The sequence below is a fragment of the Urocitellus parryii genome, chromosome 12 (genome assembly GCF_045843805.1).
Source record: "Urocitellus parryii isolate mUroPar1 chromosome 12, mUroPar1.hap1, whole genome shotgun sequence".
Lineage (NCBI taxonomy): Eukaryota > Metazoa > Chordata > Mammalia > Rodentia > Sciuridae > Urocitellus > Urocitellus parryii.
The window spans coordinates 91620272-91638928 of NC_135542.1; the positions used below are offsets into that span (position 1 = coordinate 91620272).

The following is an 18657-nucleotide window of genomic DNA, read 5'->3' on the forward strand; positions in this document are numbered from 1 at the left end:
GCAGATGGCTCCTGCTTAGACACCTTCAATGGCTCCCCATGGTCTACCAAATGGAGCCACACTCTTTAGCTCCATGGTTTGGCCTCATTGTACTCTTGCCAATTTCAAAGTGAAAAAATGGTGTTTCACTTGCATTTCTTTCAAAGAAATGGTTGGACATTTTCCCACACATTTGTCAATCATTGTAGCTACAAATGACTTTTTGCCTTTACACTACTTTGCTCATTTTTATATTGTACATTCATATTTTCTTATCGATTTGCAAAAGCTTTTGTAATATTGATCCTTATATACTGCAAATATTTTTCTCAAGTATGTTGATTGGCTTTTACTTTTGTTTATGGTTTTTATTGATAGACTTTGAATTTTAAAGAATGCTTCAGCAAAATCTTTGATTTCTGTTTTTTGTTGATTTAGGAAGTCTGTCCCTACATGAAGATGATAAAAACAGTTACATATGTTTTCTTTTAGTTTTTTCATTTTTAAAAAATTCCAGGACATTTATTTAAATTAGGATTTTAAAACAAATCGCCATGATACCAAAAGCTGACAATTACTTGGTAACATGCAAACACTTGAGGCTGTATGAGTTCCATTTTTACATTAGGATTTTTAACCAATTTAGAAATGCACACAGTGAGATGGGAAATAATAAAACAACTTTTCATTATAGTTATTTTCACAAATATTCAGAAATAGAATATTATGTTGAACTCCTATGTACCCATCATCTGGATTCAACAATTATCAACTAGGTGGCCAGCTCTGTTTCATCTACACATTACTCCCTGCTTCCCACTTGCCCCACCCTGACACTGGATCATTTTTAGCGAATTCTAGGTATATTATTTCATTCCTAAATATCTTAGCAGATATAAGACAGGACTTTTATTTAAAATAAATACATAATAACTGTTCCAATATCACTACCCTTTAGGTATATTAAAACCCAAAAAATAACCTTGAAAAGTAAACCTCTGGGGCTGGGGTTGTGGCTCAGTGGTAAAGCATTTGCCTAGCACATGTGAGACACTGGGTTTGATCCTCAGCACCACATAAAAATAAATATATAAAATAGCTGGGTGCGGTGGCATATGCCTGTAATCCCAGTGGCAAGGGAGGCTGAGGCAAGAGGTTCGCAAGTTCAAAGTTAGCCTCAGCAAAAGTGAGAACCTGTCTCTAAAAAAATACAAAACAGGTCTGGGGATGTGGCTCAGTGGTTGAGTGCCCCTGAGTTCAATCCCTGGTACCAATAAATAAATAAATAAATAAATAAATAAATAAATATAGGCATGGTCTCCATCTACAACTAAAAGATAAATAAACAAACAGTAAACCTCCAAGATAATTCTCTAAAAATAGAAAATAAAAAGCCATTTGGAAAATCTATCCAAAGAGAGAGAAAAAGAAAGAATACACGTATATAATAATATGAATAAGAAAGGGGATAATGGCCACTGGCACAAAGAAGATATTTTTAATATTAAAAGGCTACCAGGTACAACTCTTGGCCCTAATACTTGAAAATACAGAGGAACTAAATGCTTTTCTAGGAAAATATAAATTATAAAAATTGACTCAAGAAGAAGTAGAAAACCTGAATAGACTGTTTATTATAAACAAAACTGATGAAGTTGGCAGAGTGGCCATGGGTAGTAAGGAGTTCAGTTCATGCACACATAGCTATTCAAGAACAAGGCTATTGTTTAATGTATGGTCAGCATAGTGTCAGGGCATCTGTGTGTGCAGGTACATTTCAGGGCCTGGCAGTAGCTAGCCTTCTCCCTCCCTGCACCCTTTATGTCTGCACCACACCCCTGCTAGCCAGGCTCCCAAAGAACAGGGGGAAGGATAAAAGTCTGGGCATACAGGCCTGTGGATAGATGTAGAGAGGAGAGGATTCTGAGGTGCAGGTGGTTCTTTTCCCCAGCCCAGCACACCCCACAGTTTCCCTCCATCTGCTGGTACTGAGGAATGACTATGAATCATAGAAACATTTTTGTCTGAATTTACACACTCCTTAGCATAAGCATGAACCTTTGCTTGAATGCAAGCAAGAAGGTGATGCGGGGGCTGGGGTTGTAGCTCAGAGGTAAAGCACTTGCCTAGCATGGGTTAGGTCCTGGGTTCAGTCCTTAGCACCACATAAAAACAAATAAATCAAACAAAGGTTAAATTAAAAAAAAAAAAAAAGAAGAAGAAGGTGATGGGGGAAGAGGGTTAGGGTGGGAAGGAGAGGAAGAAAAAGAAAAATACAGGGCTGTGTTGCCTATTCAAATTCCAACACAGCCCTGTACTATGGCAGAATAGTTGGATATCTTCCTTTGCATTCTACTTTTCCCATATCAGCAGCCTCTGCCGCCCCAAGACCTGCCTCCTTTCTGTGCCTGGCCCTGCCTCCTTGCCATCCCGGACCTATTATGCCCCTTCTCCCATCTGAAATGCCTACCTCAAGCCTGCTTTCTTTCAGTACAAAGTTTTCTTTGGATAGTATCATACAGGCTGAACTAATCAGAGGCACTATCTTTATTTTTAGGTTTTCAGATGTGTGAGTCTCACCTCTTTAAACAAGACCAACCATCTCAAGATGTGTGCCAACTCTCTAGCTCCTGTCTGCTGTCACATTCTCACATGTTGATGCTGTCAGAAACACACCTTCCATTTCTATGGTTTCTACTACCTTGTGGTCAGGGATAACTTCTATAATGGACATCATTAGTTTTATCTGCTCAGCAAGTCTTTCTTGCTTTCTAGTAATAGCAATATCTCATCCTTTCTTAGGTGAGCTGCCCTTCCCTACTCCATGTGCTTCAGGCAGGGCCACTGTTCTTAAAGGGTGAATACATGACCCATGCCTGGCTGAGCCCAGTTCCAGCACTTCCTTGGCTACAACAATTGACCCAGGATTGGACACATTCCTCAAGAAGAACCAACAGAGTCCCTCCTTAGCAGTTAATATGAAATATCAAGGGGTCATCTTTTCCTTCTGGAATCACATGTTGGGATGATGAAGCTGTCTATGGCCTTGTGCAATCCATAACCCCCACATGGAGAAAGGCCATGGATGGTGGGACAGGAAATATACAAAGACTCAGAATGAAGCTGAGCCAAGAGAGAGTTCTCACCACATTGTTGAGAACCTGGGTTCAGTATGCCTGAGACTTACCATGTCTCTTCTTCTCATTTATATGAATTGGTAAAGATCCCTTTTTGCTTCAAATATTTTGAGTTGGATTTCTGTCACTTACAATCAAGAGTCCTAACCAAGACTCTCTCAGATTTATATTTCTAGCATAGACTTCTCACCTAAGCTCTATTCAAATATGAATTCATTTTACTTACATTTGCCAAGTACCTGTGTCATGAACTACACCAAGTCCTTTCCTAGGTAAGTTAAGAACACAGAGATAGACAAGATTCAGTCCTTGCCTTTGAGCAGCTTGTGTTCTCCTGGGCCAGATTGAGATATTAGATGATATGGTAATAAGATAAATATTATTGTTTTTTTATTGGTTGTTCAAAACATTACAAAGCTCATGACATATCATCTTTCATACATTTGACTCAAGTGGGTTATGAACTCCCATTTTTACCCCAAATACAAATTGCAGAATCACATCGGTTACACATTCACATTTTTCCATAATGGCATATTAGTGACTGTTGTATTCTGCTACCTTTCCTATCCCCTACTATCCCCCCTCCCAAGATAAATATTATGCAAGAGGCTGGCACAAGATCCTCAATTTAACCTAGCATGAAGAATTGAAGTGGTTGGTGGGTGGTGGTTGACTCTTGCAGAGCAAAGTAAAACTTCCAGATGAAGAAGGGCAATTATAAAGTCAGGGAAGGAAAAGAGAGGGATTCTGAGCTGAAGAAAGAGCATGCATAGAGACAAGGAAATGAAAAAGAGTATGTCCCCTTCAAGAAACTAAAATGTAAGCTCCATGAGTATAGAGATGTCCTATGTCCCAATCACTGCCCTCTCCCCAACACTTATACCAGAAACTGACATAAAGTAGGTGCTCCGTAAATGTGGAATGATTGGTTGGTGAGACCCTGATAATATATACAATTTATATTGGAATTCAGAGGGCCAAGGTCAGGAATAAGGCTGTTGGAACATTAGAGATTGAAATAATAATAATAATAGTAATAATAATAATATATTTTTAAATTTTGACACTTTTAAAAAATTTTGAACCCAAATTCTCACACATGCTGAGCACTCTACCAGTAAGCTGCACTCCCAGACTTAGGTGTGGAAATTATTAACCAAGGTAGTAGGAGTGCAACTGGGGAGAAGGATGCATGTGGGAGCAATTAAAGAGAGTTGAGAAAGTCTGGTGACAGAATGGCTTTAGCAGGTAAGAAAGGCAAGAGTAAAGGAGGAGTCTCAGGTTCTTATTTGTTTTTCAGGTTTGGATTTTGAGCAACTGGGTAGATAAGGTTACAGCTCAGTAAGGAGAAAACATGGAAAGAGGCAGGTTTGGAGAGCCATATGAGTTTAGTTGTGGATTCCTTGAGTTTGAGGCTCTAGTGAACCTTGGAAATAAAGCTATTTGGTACATGCTTTGCAACATGGAGCCAAAAATACAGTCTTGACAACTTAAGCATAAAAATGCAAATGCAAATAGATGATCAGGCCCAGGGATAGGGTTCAGAGAAGCGAGAGCAGAAGAAAAAGATGGACCCTCAGAGAGGCAGAGGAGAGACAAGAACCAAGAAATTCCCAAGAACCAACAGCAGAGATGGGAGTTATAGCTGGAAACTAAGGGAGGAGAGGATGTCAAGGAGGAGAGGAGTGGGCAATAGTGGCCAACTCCTGTAAGAGCATAGGTAGGAAGGGCCTAGAGGGACTTACAAGAGAGCTGCTTTGATGAGTCTGGCTGATGTGGGCTAAGCAGGCAGGGAGGGAGAGCAGTGAGTGGACATGAGGAGCTCAACTCTGGAGAGGGAGAGGCAATATGGGAGAATACAGAAGCACTATTTTTTTAAGACAGGAGAGGCCTGAACATACTAAGTGCCTCTGAGAGATAGCCCAGTTCTACTCTATACCATCACTTTCACTAATCTGAGACACAGATAACTCAATGTTTTACACCTGAAACTGATATAAATTCTTTTTTAAAAAAAAGTTCTTTTAGAAACAGCCAGTAGAGAGGGAGAGAATGAAATGGGCGATTTTCAATGTTGGTAGCTCAAAGTTAATATGGCTAATGCTGAACTCACAGGGTACGCATCCTCAAACCTGCTTCTTGTTTCCCTCTCAACTAGCAATCTTATTATCTACTCAGCACCCTGGATAGCAACCTCCCTAAGCATTTTCTGAATTCTCAGAGAATTCAGAGAATGAGGTTCATCAATTACTCATTGTTGAGCTATCTTCTAAATATTTGTTGCTATTTCTTTCTTATAGACATGTCCCAGTTCAGACCTATATCCTCTCCTACCTGGACCATGGATTCTCTAACACCTGTAGTACTGAATTGCTTTCAAAGTTCTCTGCAAATACTGATTTATTCTAAAACAATCTCTGAAGGCTGGCCATCTTCTGAGAAGTAAAGTCCACCTGCCATGCCTGCCTCAAGGATGGTTCCAATCTGATCATCACTTATTTTTGCCAGCTCTAGATTTCATCTTGCTTCCCTCCTACATGCATCCTGTGAGCCTTGTGGGGCTTTGGTCCACTGGAAAGCACCAGGTGCTCTCATATCCTCAAAGCTCATGCTGGTCCCTTTTCATGGATTCCCTTCTCCAATTGGTGAGTTCTGCAGACCCAGCTCAAATACTACCTACCCAGGAAGCTATCCCTGACCCCCTGCTCCAGCTCAAATCTCACTACTGTATAAGTCACTCCTTCCATAGCTTTAAGGATAATAGGTATCATCACACGCTGGTGGTCATGGACCGGTTTGCATATCAGTTATCTCCTTATACATACACTGGAGGCAGAGACAATGCAACTGACTCATCCTCACCCCTTCCTCACATATAGTAGCTATCATTATGTTGTTGGAGGAATCAAGCTGAATAATGGATAAATTGATTGATTTCATATAACCCAAGCAATTTCCATGGAACTGGATGAACTGGTACAACTAATTGCAACTTGAATGACAGGTTTTACTAATAACATAATGGGAGATTAGAACTTGTGTCTTTTCAACATTGTTTCTGCTTCATTTTATTGTATTCATCCAGCCAAAGATGTCAAGTACAAGACCCAGGCCAGGCACTGGGTGCATAAAAATGAATGACAATTGTGCCCTTAGAGTGCTTGCAGTCTAATAATCAGTACAGTGAAAATCTGTCTACTGATTATTTGGTCAGACACCATGCTACTTATTTAGTCCTATTGACAATACTGCCAAGCAGTGGGATTGTCTCCATCCTAGGATGAAGAACTGAGGCTCAGAGTAGTCAAACTATTTGTCCAAGGACAGGAAGGACTGAAAAAGATTGTTGCTTTGGGGCCCCCAATGAACCATGTAGCCTAGTATTCTTCCCTTTATGTATCCCCTTCCACATTGATTTAGGGCTTGACCATGTCTTTCTTTGGCCAGAGGGACATTATCAGGCCCAATGCAGACAGACACTTAATAAGCAATTGTACCTTAGGGCTTGTCCTCTTGGAATACTCCCTCTTGGGATCCAGTTGCCAAGATAAACCTGGGCTAGTTAAACCTGAGTAATTAGAGGCTATCTGTAGGATAGTGCTGGAGGATAAGGTCATCTTCTTTTTCCCTATTGGTACTAGGGATTAAACCTGGGGGCACTTTTTCATGGAGCTACATTTCCAGACCTTTTTAATTTTTATTTTGAAAGGGGATCTTGCTAAGACTGGCCTTCGACCTGTGATCCTCCTGCCTTAACTTCCTGAGTAGCTGGGATGTCAGATATGTACCACTGTGTTCAGGTTGAAAGGCCATCTTGATATTCCTGTCCTGTTAGTCCCTCAGCTGACTATGGCTGTGTAAGAAATTTCAAGTGAGACCAGTACAGACCACAGTCACAGTCATGACCAACTCATGGACCATGAAAAATAATAAATCATTGTTTAAAGTCTCTAAATTTTGAGGTGATTTGTTATACACCAGTGAATCACTGAAACCATGACAAACTGGGATTTGAACCCAATACTACCTGACCAACTCATGCTCTTAGTCTCAATACTAACTTCTGGTTGGAAGTGGAATGTCACACCAACCCCAATATGTTTGCAGGAGGGCCCATAGTAACACTCAAATACTATAAGTTGAATGAGAATCTTTTTGATTCAGAGAGTTATGAAGTTCTAGGGAATTCAAAGGCAGGATGAAAATTACCTTTCAATAACCATTACCCCCCTGCCATTACAAGTATTCCTCAAACAAAAACAAGCTAGGCATTCCTAAATCAAGAAACAACTGTGTGACTATCACAAATCTCCCTTCCACCTCCCTCTTCCTCAGTTAAATTCAAATCAGGGAAAATTAAAAAGTTAGCAGAGTTGAGTTTTTTTAACGGTCTTCCCCCATCTCAGCCCCAACTCCCCACCATGCCAATGGCATCTTCTCTCCCACTTGACCTTCAGGCCCAATAGCTCCTACCCTCTCTTTCCATATAAAATACACATGCAAGGCTGTAGTTGTAGCTCAGTGGTGGAGCGCTTGCCTTGCACGCATGAGGCCCTGGGTTCAATCCTCAGCACCACATAAACATAAATTTTTAAAAAATGGAAATAAAGATATTGTATCCATCTACAACTAAAAAAATATTTTTAAAAAATCCCACATGCAGAAAAAGATCAGAGAAGGTGACTATTACAGAAATGGGGGAAGAAGGTTTGGATGTTATTAGATGAATTTAGAAGCCAAAGAAATGGAGCTCTAAACTGGGTGCTTTCAGGAGGAATCTTCCAGCAGGTGGAGGCATTCTAAGAATGGGGAGGCAGCTAGAGGTGTCTGCATTATACCCCCATTATGCCCCTGAGTGTGGAGAATAAAAGAATGCTCCCTGCTTCTGTAAATCCCTCTGAAGCCCCCAAGAAGGCTGGGCTCTATCCCTGAGGCTGTGACCCCAACATGTGTACCTGCAGAACAGTTATTCCAGCCTGGAGAAGACCCACAGGGGTCAGTGCAGCCAGTCCTCTGCTTCCTGGCAGTCCTGACACTGCCTATTCTCTTCTAAACTCCCTCTCCCCTGCTCCTGCAAACATGCACACACCTCCCAAGGTCACAAATACACAGATTCCAGCACCTGGATTCCACACCCAGAAAACCATCTGGGCCCCTGGCTGCAGACTCAACCTAAAGGAGAGAGCAGGCCCCATTCAGTACTCAAAGGCACACTGAGCAGTGTACACTTGTACTGTGTCACACACTCACATGCAAAGCAATGCGGTGGGGCCCACACATCCCAACGCACGGGGATGTGAGGAGAGCCAAACATGCATAGACACACATGCACATCTCCAGATGATCACACGTGCACACCAGCACGCAGGGACACTGGCACAGGTGCCCAGGCAGGCCTCAGAACCAAGTACCTTCCCCACCCCCTCAGGAGCAGGTAGGGAGGGCTAGGGTTTGAGGGCGCTTCTCCTCCTACCTCCCTCTGGCCCCAGCCCTCCAAGGTCCTGGGTCCCAATAGGGTTTTGGAACCCGCCCCCGCCCCCCACCCCCAACTAGACTCGGGGAACGACAGGCGGGAGCGGTGAAGCGGGGGAGGGGAAGCCTGGTGTCAAATCGTTCTGATTTTAATTCCTTACATTAACTCCTTCCTGCCTTTGGCTTGGCCTCCCTTGAATCCCTCCCAGTTGGGCGGCCTCACCGGCCTCCGGAGGGCAGTGGGGGAGAAGGAAGGGGAGGAGGAGGCAGAGGCTAGGATCCTCCCTACCTTGCCTCTCCGGGAGCAGTCCCGCAGCACGCCGCGACTCGCCCTTACCTCCACCGCCCCGCCGCTAGGCCAGGCCCCGCGGCCCTGGGCTGGGGGTGCAGAGGCAGCCCCCGCGTGCCTGGTCCAGACGCAGGGCCGCCTCGGGGCCTCGGATCTCGATCCCCTCCGCAGCCTGGGGTGGCCGCCGCGGCTGGCGCCCCCGCCTCCCTCTCGGGGCGGGGGCGGTCGAGCCTCCCAGCCAGTCGCAGCGGGAGGGGCGCACAAACCGGGTGGGGGAAGGATGGAGGAGGAGGGGAGCGAGAGGGAGGAGGGGGCGCGCGGCCCGAGGAAAGCAAGGGAAGGGGGAGGAAGGCGGCGAGGAGGTGGGGCGGAGCCGGTCCCTCCTCCGGGGCGGGCTCTCCTGCGAGCTGGGGAGCGGCAGTTGCGGCCAGAAGCGGCTGCGCCGGGGACCCCACGTTTTCCGCTGGAGGTGGCTTTGATGGGGGAGGGGTCCGCGGCGCCGCCCTTGGGGTGCTGGGACTACGGGGCTTCCAGTCTTCCCAGCTCCCGGTACCGCCCAGTGCATTCCTTTGCCCCGGGCACTTCCAGAGGTGGCCTCCGCTGCCCACCTTTAATCCGGGCCTCTGTCTAACCGTACCACCCTGGCTTGGGCCTACATTCACCTGGGGGCAAGTCCTGGGGTGGGTGGTTCTGTAGACCTGAAAAGGGGCGAGGGCGGGCGCGGGCCCTACTCCGGGGTTATGCGCCAAGTTCCCTAATCGGCCTCTGGGGCTTCGAGAGCCTGGGTCGTGCACTCGGCGACCTCGGGTCAGCTGCGTAGTCTTTGTGGACCTCTTAGGACTATCTCCTCTGAGGGTTCACAGGGAAATAGCTGAGCTGGGAGTGACCGTGGCCAGGCCGGGTCTTGTTCGGGGACCCAATCCTGCGCTTAGGGTGTAGCCTAGGAGCACGTGTCACTGTGTCACAAATCCCCTCCCAGACCTAAAAGGAGGAAAGAGGGAATAGAGTCCTGGTTCTCCCCCAGCCAAATCCATCACTTGGCTAGGATAGCAGCCAGGAGTCCCAGGATGGGAGCACCTAGAACCCCAGCCCCCACTCTGTTTAAGGCCTATCTAGCTGGTGAGGCAGACACAATCCGGCTGTCCTAGGCTTGGGGATAGTTCCCAGGGATGCAGAGGGGGTCTGAGGGGGAAAAAAGGGCGGGGGAGGTCTGAAGGTTCTAAGGAGGGCTGAGCTGAGCCTTGGATGAGGAAGAGGAAGGATGGTATTTCCGCCTGAGGTGGTGTTTGGGCAGTGTTGCACAGGAGGACTTGTGGGGCAGTGGGCCTGCGGTGGAGCAGAAATCCAACGATTGTCTAGTAGATTTGAGGCTGTTGGGGACTTCCATTGACCCCATTCCACTCCTATGAAGGCATAAGCATTTGTGGCATTCAGTACGTTCAGGAAGGACAATTTGTAGACTTGTTGTCAGGTGACTTTTGGGGAAAGGGAAACTTAAAAGGACTAGAGGCTGTACAAGAGTCAAGCTCCCCCTATCCTAGTCAGTCTTCTCTTCCTTTCTTCTTTCCCCCTCCAGAAAGTCTTCTTAGATTGAGCAAATAAGAAATCACTTCTAAGACCTAAATTACAACAGCTCCTATTAACCAAGTGCCAAGCATCATGCTGATCATTTTATGCATATCATTTAATCTTCCTAGTACATGTATCAAGTAGACATTATTATTATCCTGCTTTGCAGGTGGAGATGCTGAAGTTCAGAACTCAGCAGATCACATGACTAGGATTTGAAAGCAAGTTATTCATCTTCAGTCTATGCTCACCCACAGGGCCCTCTTGCCATGTCTTTGCTATAATAAAGTCATCTAAGCCTTCTGTTGTCAAAATACAGACTTCTTAAATCCACCTGCTTTTGTAGATAGCCAAAAATACCTATGTATTGTTGTGGCTCCACCTTTGTTGTTGACATTTATCTTTACTCTGTGTTTCCTGTGAATATATGGAAACAATTTGGTACATGCTATATATGAGTTAGTGTGCTTTTGTGAATGTGTGTATATGTATGATGCATATGTATGTATGTGCATGTGAATATATGTCTGTATGTGGGTGTCTTTTTATAAGTGCATATATACAAGCCTGTGTATGCTTATGGATGTGTGTAAGGGCATATGAGTATGTGCATGTGTGGTATGTGTATTTGAGTAAGTACAAGCACATGTATTTGTGGGCATGTGTGAAGGCATATGCATGTGTGCATGTATGTGTATATATGCGCATGTGTGACCATGCTACATTTCACAGACAACAGTTCCTGCTTGGTTGTTATGGGAACCACTGTTCTAAAAATGTTAAACTGATTCCCACTCCATGTGGGCCAGAGAAACCAAAAGAGAGAGCTCAGTGACAGATACATCTGGAGTCCCAAAGCTGAGATACAGAATCACGGGCTTATCAATAATTGGACGGGCCTGGACTAGCCAGAGATGTGGTCCCACTCATGGGACCCCCCACAGTTGGATGAAGGCCTCTGTTCTGCTTCTTCCTGTCTCTCCTTCTTGACCCTTCATCCTCCTTCTCTTTTTCAGCTTCATGCTCTCCAAGTTGCCTTCCTTCCTTCTTCTCTTTTCTCTTTCCTTCCTTCTGTTTTTTGGGTTTTTTTAAATCTGTTTTCACAGGTAAGAGCATTTGGATAACAGGTGGAGAGAGAGGGAGAGATGAGAGGACAAAGAACAAAGGGGAAAATGATGATGGAGGTTGGAAGATGAATTTGAGTCAGATATGGGGGGATTTGATGGCAGGGATGTATTTATCTTTGTAGGAGGGTGGAAGTCTTGGTCTATCATGCCATGAATGGTGCTTCAAGGATTTTTATTATAGTGCCATTCTGTGTGGGATGCAAGGAGAGAAAATGAGGCAGAGGGACAATGGAAGCACTTTGGAATAGTCCAAACTGGCTATATCTGGCTTGTCTCAAATAAGGCATGGAGGTTGGAGTGAAGGGGGAGGAAACAGCAGACATTCTGGTTGCTTTTTTAAACTCTTTCCCATACCTCGATCATAAAGATGCTTATTATTCTTCCCCATCTCTATAGTATGGGAATCCAGACTTGAGTGAGCTTATTACTGATGTGTATGGTGTGTGTGTGTGTGTGTGTGTGTGTGTGTGTGTGTGTTGAATTCCTCAGGTGAACTGGAAAGTAAAGGAGTTGGGAACCAATGACCCAGCATATAGCAGTCACTCAATAATATTGAGGAATGTGTGGACATAAGGATATGCACTGGTCTTGCAATGGGAAAACCCACTTTAGTCTCTGTGTGCCCTTAAGAAAACCCCCAAACCTCTTGGGCCTCAATTTTTCTTCTATACAGTGAGGGTTGGACAACATGTACTTCTAAGCTCCTTCCAAGTACAGTGTTATTATGGTATGTTATGTGATTGACATAGCCAAGTTGTGTGTGTAATGTGGAAAAGGTAGCTTGAACTCAGATATTGGTGATAGATACATAGAGGATAAATGTGGGGAATACTTTAGTAAAAGATTCAACATTTTCTGTCTTCAGTTTTCAACAGTATTGTCAGCCAGATAACCCAAAGATCCTTCTGCTATACAATATGTGGACCGCTTCGCAAAAAGTAACAGACAATTCCTAAAGTGTTTAACTGAGCTTGCAAGAAAAGAAAGAAAATCTACATGGATCAAAACAAGGGAATTGAGATCAAGAAATGTTAAGTTTGAGGTGTGTTAAGACAAGCCCTGGAAGGTATGGGGAGGGAGTTTATTTCTTGTTTGTCCTGACCTGGCTCCTGACTGGAATAGGAGGAACTGCCTCTGAAAAATTATAACTACTTGAGCTGGAATTTGAACTCATAACACCTGCATGGTACAGGAGCCCGTAAGTCAAGAGCTTAACAAAAAATCTATGGCCATCAGGTGATACTCTTAGAGTGCCTGACAAAAGCAAATATAAAACTGCTCAGGAGAATATTGGCCAAACTATATTGTATATTGGGCATGTGCAAATATGTAAAACAAATCCCACCATTATGTACAAGAATAATGTACCCATAAAAATATGTAAAAAAAAATAAGAAATCCTGAAAATGAATAAAAGCCTTAAAAAATAACACTCAGGAGAAATATGCCTTCAACCTCGACACAATGTATTGCTGACCAGGGAATCCCCAGCAAAGATTAGCTCAAGGCTAATAAAAATCACAAAACATAACAGAAAACAATGTGCCATGAATGAGAGTAGATAAGACCCTGAAAAAATATCCGTAAGTTCCATCAGGTCTAAATGATAGCCTGGATATGTGGGGGAAAGGAGGGAACAAAGGGAATTCTTACAGAATTGTAGTTATTTAGGCAAATCTAGGGAACTAAAGACATTGTCACTATTAATAAGAATTGGGTATATGGAAGAATGATTTGATTTTAGATTGTGTTTAAAATAGTAGTGGGATATTCATACTGAGATGGTCCTTGGGGGCCTTAGAGTTGACTGATTTAGAAGTCATGTATGTATGGGTGACAGCAATGAATGTGCTCTCCAAGAACATGGTTGAAATAGGAAAGCAGCAGCTAAGAACTGAGTCTGGGGAAATGCCCACATTTTGAGGATCACATGAAAAAGAGGAGTAAGTAAGGAAGATGAGCTCTCTGGCAGTACCTAATTCTGCTTGGATCTTGGGTTTGGGGTGATTTTTTGATTGTTTGATTTTAATTCTCTCCCTTTTGGCCTAACATTCTCTTCCCTCAAAATCCTTAGGGGAAGTTTCAATAAATGAGGACACATGAGGGATTTCTTGTCTCTTGAGTTCTAGAACCAGGATGGGCTCTGGTACCAGAACTACTAAGTCACTTGTTTGGAGTTCCATTTTTTTTTCTCATTAGGCCTAATATTAGAGTATGAGGATAAGATCAGGCACACTTGGGTCAGCCCTTGATGGAATAAAGCTGCAGGGAGCATGGGTGGTAATTAGAAGCCAGCCACCCATGGTCAGTCTGCACTTCCTCCTTTGTTCAGGTTGTGTGCTTTGGGGTCATTTACTTAAAATATGGGCCTTTATGCTCTTCCTTACCCTACTCTGAATGTAAAGATGAATTCAGGTGGTCCATGCCTAAGAATGAAAGTTGTGGTCATTTAGATAGTAAAATAATAAGGGTCACAACTACCTTATGTCTCCAGAATCTACCACTTCTCTAGCAGTGCCTGACAGCCCATCATCTGAACCTCTCCATAAGGTTAAACATTGCCCTCTGCACACTACTCTTCTAGAGTGTCAATTCCCCTAGAAGAGGTAAAATCAAATTCTTTAGCACAAATTAGTTTCTTAGATACAAGGTATTCAGCCTTTAAGTGAAAGCACTTAATACTTGGGGGAAAGAAAAGGAATCCTCTGGATTATTTTATTTCTCTGGTCAACTAATCTGCAGGAGTGGAGGGGTGAAGAAGCCAAAGGATCAGGAGTTGTGTTAGTCTGGCATCAGAGAGCTGTGGGCTAGCCTAATTCAAAGCAGCTCAGAAGGGAAAAGAATGAAGACTGCAGATACAGGTCTTCTCCCTGCCTTGGCAAAGAGGAGTCACCTGGGAGGGGAGATGGGGTGCATGGCAGGCTTTTTGTACTCCAACTTCTGCTCAAGGTGACCAAAAAGGAGAGTAAAATTTTTGGGTAGGGAGTTCAAAGAGTAAAGGAGGGAGGCCTACTTTTCCCATTACAGAGTTACACTTTCTTCCCCACCCTCCTGCCTGCCACTCAAAAACATGAAGGTTCACTTGGAGGGAAAGCTTGGGAAGGGCAGTGGCAGTGGATGGTTGGACAACAAGTAGCCTTCTGCTTCCTGGAGAAGGTTCTTTATGGAAAGAATAAGGTGACCGCAATCCTTGGGGTAAGTAAGACCTGCTCCTTGCTAGACTCAGGTGTAGTCCAGCTGAATGCTGAGACCCTTTGCCCTGACAATATGTGACTTTTGAACAGATGCGTAGGCTCAGGCTGGAATCTCTTAGGGTATGAGGACAAGATTGGGTATACTTGGGTCAGCACTTGATGGAATAAAGCTGGAGAGAGCATGGGTGGTTGATTAGAAGCCAGACACTCAGGGCCAGTCTGCACTTCCTCCTTTGTTCAGGTTGTGTGCTTTGGAATAATTTACTTAAAAAATGGGCCTTTATGCTGTTCCTTACCCTACTCTGTATGTAAAAGTGAATTCAGTTGGTCATGGAACACTGGGTATTCACAAATAGCACTGAAATACTGCAGCCTTTTGCGGCTTTGGCTACTGCCTAGCGCTCCCTCTAGTGGCGAATTCTGTTTCTTTTTCTCACTTCCCAGTAGGAAACCTTTCCTAACAGGTCAGGTACCTCCAATCCAGGGTTGGAAAATGAGAACTGGCTTTAGAGTCAACTCTTTGACTCTGCTTCTAGCTGGGTTACTCAGCAAATTATCTACATTGCTCCCTCATCGTGAAGTGGGGTTTATGCCTGCTTCACTTTAAAATGAGGATTAAGGAGGATACCATGCACAGTGTTTAACACCTACACCTTTAAATCACTTTCTAGATCCAGAAACACTTTTAGATCTTAGATCAGCTGTGATTAAATTCATTCATTAATTCAATACATATTTATTGAATGCCTACTATGTGTCACAGTGCCTGGTAGGTGTGCTTGACAGTAGGTGTGTAATGTGTTCAGGGCCTGTAACCCATGAACATGGGGATCGCCTTTGTCTTCTGGCACATGCTGTCCTGGAGAAGCTGTTTGTGGAAGGGTTAGGAGCTTACATGGCAGATTCAGTAAGCTTTTAGCACAATAATTTTAATTGCAAAAATAAACAGTTTTGTCAACTGCTTGAGAGTAGCGTCTGCTTTACAAAAATTAACAACAACAAAAAGGAAATAACCCCAAAGCAAAACGTTACATCCAATTGCTGCTGGAAACGACATTGCTGTACAAAGTCCCGCGCGAGACCGGCTCGGCGAAGCCCCAGCCTGCCTGTGGGGTAGGGGTATAGAGGACGGCGTGGGGTGTGAGCCAGTTACAAAAGACTATCATGAGTCCCAAGGAAGTGCCTCCTCAGTGGGTGGCCTGAGAGGACTTTCCCCAAAGCGGCTCACAAGGAATACAGCGCCTGAACAGCGGGAGCTATCCACGGAGCTGGTGCTGAACGGGGCAAGTGCAGCGGGCGCTTCAGGGGAACTGGAAGCAGGACCGGAGGCCGGCCCCGGGGCGTGCGAATAAAAGGTGGGAAAAGAGCGGGGAGGGGGGACGGGCCAGATCTTGTTGTGCGCGCCGAGTGGCGGCGCCCCAACCTACAAACCAGCTCCTGCTCACATCGCAGCGAAGGAGAGGCCCAAAGAGTAAAACCCGAGGCCCTTAAGCCGCTCCTCCGCGCGCGCCTTCTGTTTAAGGTGCACCTTGCTGTGTCGTTTCTTCTCATCGCTGCGTGCGAAACGACGCCCGCACACGTCGCAGGCAAAGGGCTTCTCGCCCGTGTGGGTGCGCACATGAGTGGTGAGGTGGTCGCTGCGGCTGAAGTTTCGGAGGCAGATGCGGCACTGGAAGGGCTTGTGGCCAGTGTGGATACGCAGGTGGCGATTGAGCTCGTCGGAGCGCGCAAAGCTCCGTACGCAGCTTTCCACAGGACAAGCAAAGGCCTTGGCGTGTGGCCGAGGGCAGAAGCAGCGAGCGCTGCACTTGCCTCCTCGGCGCCCCTTGCGCCGCGCCTTGGCCGGGGGAAAAGGGGCGGGTGGCTGCACAGGTGGCGCAGTGACGCCACTGCTCCCGGGGATGTCGGCCACAAGAGGTTTGGGGAAGTCCGCGGTGGCAGTGCTGCGAAGGCCCAGTGGGGAAAGCTGAGGCTGTGTACCGGCCAGAAACTCTCCGCCGTCGCCGCTACTCCCTCCCTCCCCACTAGGAGGGGTCAAGAGCCCCGGGAGGCCCTCGCCCCCATCCCCTAAGTCACCTGGGGCCAGCGGGAAAGCGTCGTAGGCCCCGGTGGAGTACAGTCTGTTGGTTGGACCGGCCGGCAGCTCCGCAGGACAACTGATGGACAGCAGGTCCTCGATCTTGGTCCCTAATGAGGGGAAACGAGCTTCGGGGGCGGCCTGGTAGCCTCCCTGAGACCCACAGTTTCCTGGGGCCCCAACAGAAAGCAGCTCCCAGGGTGCGTAGGGACCTTTGAAGGCCGAGGCAGCGTCCAGCGCTGGAGAGGCTGGAGGCGCCCGAAGGCCCGGCTTGACGTCGGGCGGAGAGAGCTGAGGCTCGTACAGGCACTGAGAGGGGGCGCCAGAGGAAGGCGAAGCCTCCCAAAACGCCTCTGAGAAGGCGGCCGCGCTCAGATCCGGGGAGTACAGGTCCGGCGGACCTGGCAGCAAGGCGTCGGGGCCCGCGGGAAAGGGAGTATCCAGTGGGGACCGGGATGCTGCCGCCTCAGGGCCAGGGAAGGGTGCCAGGCCTAAGATGCCCGACATGAGGTTGAAGAGTGCCTCCGGGTCGTGCGGATGTTCTGGTACTGCCTGAATGAAGAAGCTACCGCTGTAGCTGAGGCCAGGAGGGGGCGTGGGCGCGGGACCCTCCAAGAAGCAGGAGTCAGCCAAGTCCCCCCCGGCACCGCAGTTGCTCAAAGCCCAGCTCAAGAAGTCGCCTGCTGAGGAGGGAGCAGGAATCAGCTCTGGGCACATCAAAGGGCGTGCCTCTGAACCCTCAGTCCCTACCCACGAAGCCCTTGGTGCACACCAACACCCGCAAAGTGCCTTTTGCACATTCTGATCCAGCAGGGGCCGGCAAACATCCCAGGACACACATTCAAACATGCACACGCAAAACACTCGTGCATAGGCAAAAGGATACCTGGGTTCGCGCGCGCGCGCACACACACACACACACACACTCACACACACACTCACACAGGTTCCGGCAGAGGCGCTGGCGGCCTAGTGGGGGTGGGAACGGGAGTGCGCGCCCCATGACCCCCTGCGCCTCCCATCCCCCCATCCCTATGTTTCCAGCGACCCAATCCCTGCTTGCCCCTGCGTTTTGTCGCCGTCTGAGCACCCCTGTCCGCGCTCCTTACCTCCAGGATAGCCAGCGGTCGCGGGAGTGTCCCTGGCGGGCAGCCGAGGCAATTCAGTGCTAGGTTCGGCGCAACAGCCTTCGGAGGACTTGACGAGGATCGCGTCGGGGCCAGAAAACTCACTAAGGTGGAGCATGGCGCGGGAGCGGTTGCGGGGCACTCGGGGCCTCGCCCGCTGAGCTTGAGGGCACGTAGGTTGCGGGGAGGCCGGCGGTCGCGGCTCCCCGCGGTGCACAGTCCCGGGCACCCGAGCTTCTGGCTCCAGGCGCTCACCTCTAGGAAAAAGGTCTGAGGGCCCCGGAACCCTCGCTCGCCCGCGAGGGCCTCGGGCGGCGGCTCCTTGCCTCTTCAAAGCGCAGCCAGGCTCCCCCAACCCACAGCCCCCCCACTTATATAGCTGCGGCGTCGCTGGCTCCGGGCTTCCGACTCCCCGGGCCACTGCCATTTCGGGAGGCCCCGGCCCTGCCGCCGTGACGTAAATGCCCAAACATGGACACAGGATGTGTGCCGGGGACTCCCGAAAAGGAAAGCTCGAGCTGTGACGTCGCTGCCGCCGCAGCCGAGCCCGCTCCGCTGCGTGCGGGCGCGCTCCCCGAGCAAGGAGCCCCGTGCGCGCCGAGGCCACGGGTGCGCCCGAATGGGCTGTGAGCCGCGTGGGGCCGAACGTCCAGTACGTGAGTTTCCCGCCTGGAGGTAAAGGC

The 18657-nt window shown here is 47.2% G+C and overlaps 1 protein-coding gene across 2 annotated transcripts; it reads right to left on the reverse strand.

The window, feature by feature from the left end:
• Positions 1-16211: 16211 nt before the first annotated feature.
• Egr4 (early growth response 4) lies at positions 16212-18401 on the reverse strand. Of its 2 annotated transcripts, none has more exons than XM_077792111.1 (2): positions 17957-18401; positions 16212-17527 (listed from the first exon to the last, which is right to left on the reverse strand). In XM_077792111.1, exons 1-2 carry the CDS (start codon positions 18399-18401, stop codon positions 16212-16214), a joined length of 1761 nt encoding a protein of 586 aa, XP_077648237.1. The 2 variants fall into 2 exon arrangements, with proteins under 2 accessions (XP_077648237.1, XP_026267529.2); XM_026411744.2 differs by having other exon boundaries at positions 16212-17530.
• Positions 18402-18657: the final 256 nt, after the last annotated feature.